Genomic DNA, 12,782 nt, shown 5'->3' on the forward strand with positions numbered 1-12,782 from the left:
CCCTCCTGGCCCCCCCCCTTGTCATTGTGTGGGGGGGGGGGGGGTGTTTGTACGTAGCAGCCGGGTTTCTGACTCCCCCTGCACCCAGGGGTGTCACGTCTGCGATCACAACAGGAGGAGTTTCCAACCTGCCCAGAACATCATCTTGCAACCCCTTGGCAAATGCTCGGGCCCCAAACAGGTGAATGCACCGGCACATAGAGGGGCTTTGCCCCTTCCCTCCTCGGGTCTGGGAACAAACTGCTCCGTTGCTAGTCTGCTCGGCCATGGGCAAGGCTTACAAGTCTGTTTGTCCCTGGGATATTTCTCTTCTTAGACTCTGACTCCGCTCCCAGTGGATTTCCTTCTCTCTCTCACTATGTTATAGTGCAGCACACAGGCATTTTCAAGCACGAGGATGCAAACTCTGCACAAACCCAGCACGAGGCCTGTGCCCTGTACCGGTCCCTGCAGAGAAAGCCTGAACCAGCAATTGGGGACGGCCGTGAGAGTCTCCCTACAGATGCCAGACGGAGAAGAATTTCGCATCCACTTTCCTTTACCTTTGAAGTCTCCGGTTCACAAGGCCCATTGTGCTTTTTGCTGACGCTGGCGTCACGATGCTTTCTGGAAGATGGAGAGACCGAGGTTAGGGAGGAGCTCTCCTTGTGCTTGCACACCTGAGCATCTCAGCAGCGCACTTACACGTTGTGGGCACAGATCGCGCAGTCGTTGTCATAGGTGACGCCGTCCGTGCCGCAGACAGGCTTCAGGATCCTTGGGCAGCCTATAAGCGTGTCTCCTTCTTCAGAAATCGTGGTGGGGTACTGGCTGCAATCCACCTGCAGTAGTAATAGCAGTGCAATGGGGGGAGTTGCCACGGGACATCGTGTTGAGGGCAGCCTCCTCTCGCTGCACCCAGCCTTGCTCCCTTCGGGGATCACTTCAAAGGCACCCTAGTCTGTGCTAACTCTCCCATCAGATGGGGGCCACGTCAGGTCTCCACTACGCTTCCCCCTTCTCTCCTGCTGGAAAGGAAGGGATGAGCAGCGGGCAGCAAGGAGCATTCGCTTAGGCCTGGATGCTGTGCGATGCCCCGGATGGACTCGACTCCAAAGCCAGCAACTCAAACCCCAACTCAAGCCCACTTGGGTAAAGACTTGCGTGGGTTCAAAGGGGCTAATGACTGACTTGTGCATTTGCCAGGAAAAAAAATACACGAGGAGACGGGCTACCAGCCCTGGCCTGATTCTGTCAAAGACCGGGGTGAAGCTGATGGAGCGATGTTAAAGTCACTGGAAGTCGTTTTGCAATGCTCCAGCCATTTAGTTATTTTTGTGCTTTCCCCAGCATTGTGACTCTCTGCTCCCTTGGGTGTTTGCCATGGTTAAAGTGCAGAATTGTTCAGGAATCAGAAGGAATACATCCCACGGATCCGACTGCACATGAACACGAGGGCTTTACCGTTTCTAATGTATAGCACGCCTCGGCATAGGGCTGCTGCTTGAAACACCAGATTGTCCCTTTTGGCTTAGAAATGTCACATCGATGCAGAATGCAACTCAACAATCATGCGGCGCGATAAGCACATGCCTTTTGGCACGTTGTCTTTGTGGGGGGAAGAAAGCACAGGTGTTTCAAATCCCCTTGAAAACCGGGAAGAAAGGCTGCGCTCAGAAGACAGTGTGCTACACAAGGCAGGCGCTACACAACCTGCATGGTATTTCATCTTTTAAATCCCAGTAGCCAAAGAGGTGAACGGCCAGTATCTATATGGCCCTTATGGCTCCCTTTCCATAGTATTAAGACGACTGCTCAGTGCCCAGGGTGATGGGCAAGAACAGATTGCCTTGGGAATGGGATTTATATACGCTGCTCTCCAGAGTTCGCCCCTTCTGCCACGGGACAAGCTCGGCTCCTCTTGCCACACGGATGGGGACGGTCCAGGAAGCCCTTGTTTCCTCCCGCTGTGTCCTACTATGAGCTCAGGAAGCATCAGCTGCCCAAGTGAATTAGGCACCAGGCCCTCTCAGGGGAGATCTAGACTAGACATCACGTGCAACCAATTTAATTCAAGGAGCTTTCCACTCAGCCTCAGTTGTCCCGATTCGCCCTGTCCTTGGGGCTGCCCGGCCTACCTGTCCAGATCACCTTGGAAAGTCTTTTCCGAGTACCAGGTATTACCTTAGGAAAGCTTTCCATCAAAAAAGGGAAGCTCTGGAGTCCACCAGGGCCTGGACTGTCCCTTCCCCGGGGCTCTGGTCAGGATTATTGTCAGTACTAGCCAGTTTGCAGAAGGCTGCGGCACGGGAAAGGACGTCAGGTCTCACTTCTACATTTCTGGCACCTCGTGCTCACCCCCTCTCCCTCTGCTACCCCCTCTTTCTTTCTCCCTGTGTCACAGCACGGTGCACGGGCAATGTCCCTAGGGGGTCATGTCGAGACAAGCCACCCCCGGGCAAGGTCTGTGCCTCACCTGGCGCCATGCAGGGGCTGGCCGGCTCTCAGAGAAGCCCCCGGGAGCGTGCATGTGGCTCTCAGCAGGGAAAGGACCAGGCTCCTTTTCTCACCTACCTTAGTGGTTTCCTTCTTGCATGCGCCATCATGCTTTTTGTTAATGTTTGTCCTGTGCTCCCTGCAGATGGAGATAGCAAGGATTGGGGGCGCAGCGCATGACTCACCCTACGCTATCTGCCTGCTTGATGTGGCCTAAATGCAGGTTTTCTCAGAGAAATCAAAAAGGAATGACATGCATCAACCGGGCTGTATGGAAGTGGGGTTTCTGAATCCAAGGTGTTCGGTTCTTTCAAATAAATAGCCTGGAGATAATTTCACTTCCTGAAATATTAAACTATCCCTTTTGGCTTTGACTGCTCAGCTTCACACAAAATCAACTCGCCTCATTAATACTTTTGCGTGGTTCTTGCTTTGTGGCGTAAAACCGCGCTCTGCACTCATGAAAAATGAATAAAGCTCTTGTATAAAGTTGAGGCGCGCGATCGGGTTAATGCGTCACCGCCGAGGTGGTGTCAGCACCACTCAGTAGCAGGACCGTGTCCGTTGGCAGGCATTCAGCCTCTCCCTTTGCTCTAGCCCCTGGATTAATAATCCAGAACCCTTTTTCTCCTGGCCCAGGACCGCTCATCCCACCGCTGCTGCATCCCGCACACTGTGGTTTGCCTCTTTCAGGCTTTCCTGACTGTGAGCACAGAGTGGCCGGAGGGGAAATGCTGGGTAAATCAGGGATGTAAAGATGAGGGGCAGTGGTTTAGAGGCTTACAGACGCTATCGATAGTGGTGCATGCCTCTACCATGTCATACACACAACTAGCTACGTCTTCTTGGGGGGTGCTCTCAGTAGTATGCTTACGCATTATGGGCGCAGATCTCACAGTCGTTGGCGAACGTGACGTCGTCTGTGCTGCAGACTGGGCTCAGGATCCTTGGGCAGCTTATTATTACTTTGTCCTCCTCTGTGGTCCTGGACGGGTAGGAGCTGCAGTTCAGCTGCAGAAATAACAGCAGTGGTGCTGGGGTGACGCCGTCACCGCCGCGCCCCCCGCTCTGCCCTGGGATTCATATGTTTTACAACAAGACAAGCTAGGAGCCAGCTCCTCCATGAGATATGAGCCAAGGCAATTGGATTCAGCCTGAAGCCCCCAGGTTTTAGTAGCGCTATCTAGGCTTTGGAGTCAGAGCCCCACAGCGCAAGCCCTGACTTTTTGAGTCCAGCAGGTGCAATAAGTCCAAGAATGGATTTCAGATCCTGCCAAAAAAAACCCCCAAATAAAATAAAGGGGAGTTTTCCTTCTAAATTTTATTTCATTTTGTGATTAAACACCAACTGCCACTAAAAAGAAAAGAAAAGAAAAAATCTGGGCACAATCCTCAGCTGGTATGAAATGAATAATAGCCCTCTCAAGAGTTCAATGGGGGAAGTTTTACCTCCTCTGATATTATTTCATATTTTCTGCCCCACTGACTGATTTCTGCCTTACGTTGTGTAGTCTAAATGCAGATTTTCTCAGGGACAAAAAAAAAAAAAAAGGGGAATGACACTTATAAACCAGGCTGTATGGAAGTGGAGTTTCTGAATGCAAGGTGTTTGGTTCTTTCAAATAAATAGCCTGGAGATCATTTCACTTCTTGAAATATGAAACGATCCCCTTTGGTTTTGACAGCCCAGCTTTACACAAAATCAACTCACCTCATTAATACTGGTGTGCGGGTCTTGCTTTGTGGTGTAAAAAATCATGTTTTATCTGTGAGCAGAGCAGCAGGTAATGCAAGCACCCTTGCATACTGGGAGCAAAGGTTATATGCAACCTGCCCCGCATATTGCCGTCCCACTGCCAGTTCGCAAAGAGGCAATGCTCTGACAGCGTGGGGTCTTATATCCCCGCTTCCCATAATATTGAAACAGCCTGATCAGTGATTCAGAGGCTGTTGCAAAAAGAGGGATGCTTTGTGCCTGAAACCTTGTCGACTGTCTCTGAATTACACAGCTGGTCCAATAAAAAGTTATCACCAAAAAGCCTGACTTGCTGAAAGAGGAGATGGCCTTGGGATTGGGATTTATATGAACTGCTCTCCAGCACGGGGCCATTTCTGCTGCCTGTCTCAGTGTGCCAGTGTTTTATCCCCTGCTGTTTCCTCTGACAGCTTGCAGCACTATATGGACCGTGGCTGTTTCAGGTGCTCGGGCTATATTCTCGCTGTGCTGCGGCCAGTCCAAAAGCGACTCCTCACTTCGCTCTATGCACGTGGCTCGAGGGAGGGCGAAGGGGGATGGAGCTGGGCCGTGCGGCAGGCTTACCGGAGCAAAGTCTGGCTTGCATGTCCCATCGTGCTTGACATCAATGCTGGTCCTTTGTTCCCTGGAAGAAGGAGAGACTCGTTTAGGGACTCCCCAAGTCCCTCTTCCCATGCCGTTTTGCATGTTGGAAAGATGAGCCAAACCTGCCCCCATTTTAGGTGACACAGGACGTGTCTGGTGAAGCTTGTCAGGACCTTCCCCAACATCCCCAGCTCCACGCTCGCTATGCAGGGACCGAGGCCGCGCTATCTCCAGTAACGGGCCATTCCTGTGCTATCTCCAACAGCACCGGGGCTCATTTTTCCCAGTCTACCCAGTCCCGATGCAGCCAGTCGTTGCGCTCTGCGGCCATGGTCCGGCTCTCCCGGAGACAACTCTTGAGCAGAAAGAGGCAGCGAGGGAGGAAACTCAGAGCGGACTTTGCAGCAAGTCACAGACCAGCTCACGACCGAGGAGGTCTGCCCGCGGCTAGTCGCTCCGGGAGCGCAGTCCCGGTCTGCTCCTCACCGGTTGTGAGCACACAGCATGCAGGCACTGGCATACGTGACACCGTCTGTCCCACACACTTCATCCAGGATGAGCGGACAGGCTGTCCCGTGCTCAGCGCTACCGGGGTACTGGCTGCAATCGAGCTGTAAAGGCAAATAGGGGACCTTCGTCCTCTGTGGTGATGCCCAGGTCTCCCTCTCCTCCACTTTCCCCCTTGTCTCCAAGTTGGGCCCTTGTGCCAGGGGTATCTCTTTCCATCCCGAATCCCCCGGATGGGGAAAGTCAGCTGGATCCCTGTCTCTCCCACTAGGCCAGGCTGTTAGGTGAGGAGGCAAAACTGCGCAGACAGATCAGGCTCTGAGCCCTGTCTCTCCGCAGACGCCTCTCTGCCCTCGTGGCATGACTAGATGTTTTATGTAGAAGTGTTAAGCAACCAGTTTAAATCAAGGCGTTTTCCCCCAAGCCTCTGCTATTCTGACTCGCCCTGTCCCTGCTAATCCATTCAGCTCTGCCCTGGGAAAGGGTTTCTAGTCCCCGTCTGACATCGCTGGCACGTGTCTGACTCTGGGGTCGTGCTCATCCCTTCTCCCTCTTCTACTCCCTCCCTTTCTTTCTCCCGGCATTACAGTGCGGTGCACAGACAAGGGCCGTCTGGGGTCATCCACCGGCACGAGGTCTCGCACCAGGCAGAGGGGGCCTGGCCAGCTCTCAGGGAAGGACTCGGGAGCGTGGATGTGGATATGAGTGGGGGAAGGACCTGGCTCCTATTCTTGTTTACCTTCTGGATGTCCTTCTTGCACTCTCCATCATGCTTCTTGCCAATGTGTGCCCCGTGCTCTCTGGGAGATGGAGATAGCAAGTGTTAAGGGAGGCAGTGCACAGCTGCCCTCCTCGTGCTCTGTGCTCATGAACAATGGACACATCTGGAGTGCTGTGTCCAGCTGTGGCCCCCACGGCAGAAAGGATTCATAGATTCATAGATGTTAGGGTCGGAAGGGATGTGGACACGTTGGAGAGAGTCCAGTGGAGGGCAATGAAAATGGTTGTGGGTCTGGGGACAGGACTGGTGAGGAGAGGCCGAGGGAACTGGGCTTATATAGTCTGGTCTCAGTGGGGGCAGATGACAGGACAAGGAGCAATGGGCTCCAGCTGCAGCAGGTTGGATATTAGGAAAAACTCTCTCACTAGAAGGGTGGTGAAGCCCTGGACCAGGCTCCCCAGAGAGGTGGTGGGATCTCAGTCCCTGGAGGTTTTAAAGCCCAGGTAGATGAAGCCCTGGCTGGGATGATGTAGTCGGGGCTGGTCCTGCTTGGAGCAGGGGTTGGATAGATGTGACTCCTGAGCTCCCTTCCACCCTCCTTGTCTACGAGTCTGTGATCCCCTTCTGCAAGGCCGCACCCCCACCCCCCACGAGGACCTGGAGGAGCCCATCAGGAGTGGACGCAACGCGCGTTCCCTCCGCTAGAATAACTCTGGTTCCTTCCGTCTCTTGTCCCAGCTGCACCCTGCACCTTGGCGTCTGGCCGTTGCAGGCTCCCCCTCCCAGCGGCACAGCCCGGCTGGAGGGGACGTGCTGGGTGAACTGGGGAGGGGGCAGTGCCTAGGGGGCACCTGGGAAAACTGTCGGGTCTTCTGTCGGGGCCACACGGCTCTGCTCCCCCCAAAGGACCGTTCTTCACAGGGCACTTACAGGTTATGGGCACAGATCTCACAGAGGCTGCTGTACGAGACGCCGTCTGTGCCGCAGACGGGACTGTAGATCCGAGGGCAGAATACCAGTACTTTGCCACTCTTGGTCGTCCGGGATGGGTACTTGCTGCAGTCCTCCTGTACGAGGAACCGTAGGTACCAGGCTAGCCATTGCGTGCTGATGTCGTGCCCCGATAAAACCACCCCGGGATGCGGACCGGACAGACACGGTCTGTGCATCACCGGACCCCAGGCTTATCACGCCTGACCCCTCTCTGTGAGGTCCAGGGAAGACACGGCACTCACCGGGAGCAGCCCCTGCTGGCATTGTCCCTGGTGTCTTACACCAACGTCTGCTTCGTGCTCTCTAGAAGAAGAGGAAACGGGTGTTAGGGAGCTCAGGGAGAAGAGCAGGCCTCACTGCTGAGCTCTGGGTGCTGGGATGGGAGCTGAGCTCCCATTTACTACAGGAGATGTCGGAGTTGCTGGATGGGTTTCCTCCACCCATGCCGCTACAAGGCGGCATCAGCAGCACCGACAAGCATCGTCCTGCTGGCAGCAGTCGTGCCCAATTGCCCGTCTCCAGGTGCTGCCGGGTTTGCCATGCTTTTCTCTCCTCAAGCCCCACTGACCTACTTGCAATTTGGGTTGTCATCTGGCTTTTCCTGCATACCCCTCTTGAGCACAGACGGGGAGGAGGAGGAAACCCAGAGGTCGGAGAGGTGAGGAGAAGGGCCAGGGGCTACGAGAGCCCCAGAAACAGGCCAGTCTGGAAACAGTAAAGCAGAGTTTTTGGCCTGTTTAAAGAGGAACGACCTGGAAGGCTTGCGCGGTACTCACGAGTTATGGACGCAGATCCCACAGTCGTTGCTGTAGGAGACGCCGTCTGTGCCACAGACTGGTTCCAGGTGTCGAGGGCAGACAATCAGCGCTTTGCCATCCTTAGCTGCGACCCGGGAGTACTGACTGCAATTCAGCTGCAAAAGCAATAAAGCAATGATCCTCGGGCAGTCTGGCTCCTGTGAATCCTGACCCGGGGGTTATCTCCCCTGCCTGCGCCTCCCAGCCCTTTTGCAGACCAGTTAGGGTTATTTTAAACTTATTCTCCCGTCCTGAATGGTGCAAGTCAGTCCTACAGCGATCTTTCCTGGCGTCTCCTGCTGGAGGCAAATGAATGCATTGCACAGCCAGGAGTGAGGACCCCCGAGACCTGCATTCAGGGCAAGGGAAACCACCTGGTGTGGAAGCCTAACCTTCGGCTCAAGTCTGCAGCCCTCAAATCTTATGAGTTTCCAATTATGCTTTAATGAGACCAGGAACTGTCTCGGCACTTGCAAAGCATGCCGACAGACACATGCCACCGGAGCCTTTATCCTAGTCCGAGCCGTACGAGGATCCTCACATCTCCTCCCCGGCTGGAGTCAGCTAATCTAGTACTGCGGTGACCGAGCCTCATCTGGGATCAACCTGCAAGTCAAAGGACCTGTTTGCTATCGTGTGGTATGGCTTGGTTGCTCTCGTGTAGCCCTAGCACAGATTGCATCTAGCATGAACTTCCTTGAGCCCGACTGTATGGGAGTGGAGTACGTGCCCCTAGGGTTATATTCTTCCACACAGACAGCATTTAGGGAGCTCTGCTTCTTAATCTACCAGACTACTCTTTTAGTGTAATATATTATCAATGGGTATACTAAGTCTGCATGATTATTTAGCTTCATAGATTCACAATTATTTAGTTAACCAGTAGTTCAGTAATAGGCCCGCTGACCAGCCTGGCAAGTGTCGCTGAAAGGGGCAATAATGGCCCAGCCACGTGTTTGGTGACAGCGGGGAAAGCGGGTGGAGGTGCCCGCGCGCTCTGTCCGCTTGGCCGCACTGCACTTCCCAACCCTGCTGCTGGCCAGCGGTCGAGAGAGCGACACGGAAAATATGGAGACATCGACCACTCACCTCTGATCCAAGAGCACCGCCTAAAAGAAAAGGACAGATAGAAACCATGAAACCAAGCTAAACCACGAGCAGGCAAGGAGAGAAAGCGTATTACTCCATGAATAAATGCGGTTTCAAATCCAGTAACCGTGAACAGGCACCGCGAGAAAGCATATTACTCCATGAATAAATGCGGTTTCAAATCCAGTGACTCTTTCTTGGACTAAATAAAATGTGTGAGATTTTTGTACTAAGATCATAAACGACCATAGAGTTTCCTAGTGTTTAACACAGTGTACTGTGCTATTACTGCTGTTCTTTCTTTCTCCTTTCTTCTTTTTTTTTTTTTGGAGATGGTTATTTATTAATTAGAAAAAAAATGATTTTTTTTTAGCGCAGCCCTTTCTCATGGTGTCAGAGGATAGTCTGGGTTTATAAGGGGCAATATACATAAGGCAAGACAAATACGTGATGCAGCCGGGTACATGATAATAAGCAAAGGTTTACAGGAAACGGAGGGTGACAATTATGCCTTTCATAAAACACCCGTTTTAAAAGTTTTTTGGGGGGGGGTTTTAAAGAGTTTCATCTTTTAATTCTGGGATTTTCTGGGCAGACTGTCATCCTGTAAAACTGCCTGGGCATCTCCTGGCATGTCCCACTCAATGCAGCAGTAATGTCTGCATCTGCAGTGCGTGCACTGGCAGAGAGGATGTTGAAAACATCTGGCCGGACCCGTATCATGCTCTTCATGGCATCCGCTCAGTGCAAAACTGTGTCTGCAGCTATTTCTACTCCCCAAACTGAAGGCCCCATGAGAGCTGCATTGAAGTGTCGGCCCCGGTCTTCCAGCGAGACCTCGCTCCACTTGGTCATGACATGGAGCGTGTCCGGGTCCTGGAGCGGGGAACGGCAGCACCGGGCTGCGCCCAAGAGTGACTCACCTGAGAAGTGGGAAAGTGCTAGGGCAAGCAGCACAACCGTGCTGGCGGCCTTCCTCATGCTGGGATGAAGGTCTGGTCTGGTGTGGTCTGCCAGGGCTCTGCTCGGGAGATGGTTTCCCCAAGACGCAGACCGCGGCGGGGTGTGCGTATATATTCACTATGCCCCCGCACGGCCTGGGGGGCCTGCGCATCCAACCTGGTTGTGAAACAGCCCTCCAAAGTCTGGCAGCATTTACTGAGGCCTTGACTTCTAGCTAATGATTCACACTGGAAGGCAGGAGCAGAAGGGGCCCGCTCCGCAGTGGAGCCCAGTTGCCCATGATCACGTCCCACCACGTCCTGTCGTCCCATTCAGAGCCGGCCTGGGCTCTGCTTTCTTGCCCCCTGCTCACCTCCACTTCCTTTCGGGACGCTATTCCTGAACCTCGGGTGGTCAGAAAACATCTGCTTACTCTTCATGCCCTTTGCAGAGCGGCCATTCATCTAGCTGGTCTGGACCCCTCCCCTTGCTGGAGATACAAACTCCTGATAGCTCTCGCACCTTCGACGGCAAGAAGCATCCAGACTCTCCGCTCAAGGCGCAGAGTTCTTCCGGCCAGTTGACTTCACCACTTCCCTCTTTGCAATCAGAAGCCTTCACTGATGAGCCATTTTTTATCATCATCTTTCCGTTTAATTTAAACAGAAACAACCTGTGATCACCCAATCCAAGATTATTTTCTGCCTCCATGCAGCTTGGGTAGACTCAAGGCATCTCATGGAAAATGCTGGTTAGACTCAAGGCTGCAGAGACAGGCTTGACCCATGGGAAATGCCAGCTCTTATTTGTCTTTTCACTCTGGAACAATGCTAGAGCAATTCTTGAGCTGCAAAGCACTCGGGAAGACTGCACCAGGGCAGAGGGGTTCGGATACTCTGGATCCCCACTGGAAACCTCTGGGTTTAGCTGGTGGATCTTGTCTGGTTGTTTGCGCCCTGAGCAGTGCCGATGTTGTGCAGCACCCCGTGGTATCCCGGGAGGACTCGCACCGCTCCCTGGTTGGAAATCACTGATCCAGCTCTTCTTCGGCCGAGTCGGCTCGTGTCGGCTCCGTGGCCCCTTGGTGAAGACACCTGGCAGACAACGCATTGGTGTTAGCAGCATTTGCGCGCCAGTCTGTAGCTGGGACACGAGTATCTGGCATCACGACGCAATTCCTCTTGCTATGGCTCTCCCTAATGGCATGACGGAGGTCTCTGCCCATTTCCAGCTCTGACCCTGCTATTTCCAGGAAGACTCCTGACATGATCCCGCTATCCTGGTCCAACATGATTTTGGCTCAAAGAGATTCTGTTTTCGTGGTTACAAGAGACTGCTGCTGCCTGGGTCTTTGCTTAGCAGCTTGTGAACTTTTTTCTGAGATGTAGTAAAATGTAATTCCCAGAGACCAAGCAACAAGCACGCTCGAGTCTCCGCTGCGAAGGGGCTGAACGCTTAAGGACTCTTCTGATGGAGCGTCTGTCTGTCTGGCTGGGTAGACGCACGTGCCCTTTGCACCCAGACCGAAGGCATCTGCTCCCTTTTATGAAAGATGCAACTCCCTCGTTGCAAAGGATGGTTGGGGAGCACAGCTATTCCCTCGCCCGGTGCCTGCCCCTTTGCAGTGTAGCAGTGAGGATGGCCCAGGCCCTCCCTCTACTACGACGTCTAAGGATTTTCCTGGAGATGACTCAGTAAGAGCTTCTTGGGCACGTCACCAGCAAGGCTCAGTACAGATAGGAACGGGCAGTCGGCAATGGCCAGGCTGGTCTGGGGGATGCTGTGTTGCACCCCAGATTGTCATGCCATTTGGTGCCGGTCTGGTAGCAGGAAGGGACTCATGACAAGCCCATTGCCAAGGCCTATAAAGGTCAGCGGGAGGAGTGGGGGGGTCAAGTGCAATTCTGCCAAAGTCCACAAAAAACATCACCTGAGCCTTATCAGCAGGGACTATTGACAGACCGAGCCATGGCTTAAAATGAAGGGTATCAGGGTGTTCTGCCAAGAGAGCTGGAGACAAAATTGCAATGAAGTTTTATGAGCCAATTGACTATTTGCATTAGGACAAGGTTAAAGGGGAAAGTACAGCGTGCACTTGTTCCCTTCACACGGTCTCAATGCTAGCGCCGTGGCTGACTCGAGCCATGACATCTGCATCCTGGGAGGTGTTCATTAGCATAGCTATTCCCCCGGAGAGCAGAGGCATTGTCCTGCGAGCTGAGCGAGGCAGGGGCTGCCGGAAAGGGGGCTGCCGGCATTTCACTGCCGTGCCCCGTTAGCTGGGAGCTCCCCGCTCTCTCGACGTGGGTAGAGGGCTGCCATAAGCAAGAAGGCTCTTGCAAGAGACCCTAAAGGGAGCTCCAGGACCTGACCTCCAAGTCACACCTGGAGCAGGGCAGATGTAGGGGAAATGCAGGCAGGGAGCCTCTGCATTGGAGGGGAAGAGAGGTAGTCTCGGGGAGACGATCTCTACGGCAGAATCTGCAGGGAACAGAGAGGCCCGGGCAGAAGACTCCGAGGAAGAAGAGACACCTCATGTGCTCAGATTTGGGGATTTCCTCCCATGCACCTGTGGCGGTGCCACTTGAATCTGCTCAGTGAGCAGCTATTTAGTTGCAGAGCGGATCACGTTGAGAACAGGGCCAAACGCACCCAGGTCTGTCAAGGTCTTGGGAATGAGCCGCAGTGAGGTTTGTGATTGCACAGAGTATATTTGCTTTAGGACTCAGCTAGAAGGGAAAGTACAGCTGTTACTTAATGCCTGCAAAGCCCTGGTAGAGCTCTCTCAATCCCATCTTGCATCCTCCTTGCACCTTGATTGGCATGCTCCCTGCAAGCTGGGCACCTTCATACGTGCCGCGTTAAATCAGCACGAGGGACTGAAGGCTAGACCCAAATTGGCCACTTCTTCAATGCC

The 12,782-nt window shown here is 53.5% G+C and overlaps 1 protein-coding gene across 1 annotated transcript in view; it reads right to left on the reverse strand.

Annotated features, from left to right (window-relative positions):
• The window catches only part of LOC102368725 (ovoinhibitor-like), a 12,995-nt gene extending 3,010 nt beyond the window's left edge, over positions 1 to 9,985 (reverse strand). The window contains exons 1-12 of the mRNA XM_025213872.1: positions 9,847 to 9,985; positions 8,924 to 8,943; positions 7,814 to 7,950; positions 7,280 to 7,340; positions 6,975 to 7,111; positions 6,063 to 6,123; positions 5,303 to 5,427; positions 4,796 to 4,856; positions 3,350 to 3,486; positions 2,554 to 2,614; positions 685 to 821; positions 543 to 606 (exon numbers count right to left, since the gene is read on the reverse strand). Of these exons, the coding sequence (XP_025069657.1) occupies positions 543 to 606; positions 685 to 821; positions 2,554 to 2,614; positions 3,350 to 3,486; positions 4,796 to 4,856; positions 5,303 to 5,427; positions 6,063 to 6,123; positions 6,975 to 7,111; positions 7,280 to 7,340; positions 7,814 to 7,950; positions 8,924 to 8,943; positions 9,847 to 9,904 (1,059 nt within the window). The 5' untranslated portion in view covers positions 9,905 to 9,985. The remainder of the gene's footprint in view (positions 1 to 542; positions 607 to 684; positions 822 to 2,553; positions 2,615 to 3,349; positions 3,487 to 4,795; positions 4,857 to 5,302; positions 5,428 to 6,062; positions 6,124 to 6,974; positions 7,112 to 7,279; positions 7,341 to 7,813; positions 7,951 to 8,923; positions 8,944 to 9,846) is intronic.
• Between the last annotated feature and the right edge of the window lie 2,797 nt (positions 9,986 to 12,782).

The sequence above is a fragment of the Alligator sinensis genome, unplaced genomic scaffold (genome assembly GCF_000455745.1).
Source record: "Alligator sinensis unplaced genomic scaffold, ASM45574v1 scaffold1035_1, whole genome shotgun sequence".
NCBI classification, from domain to species: Eukaryota; Metazoa; Chordata; order Crocodylia; family Alligatoridae; genus Alligator; species Alligator sinensis.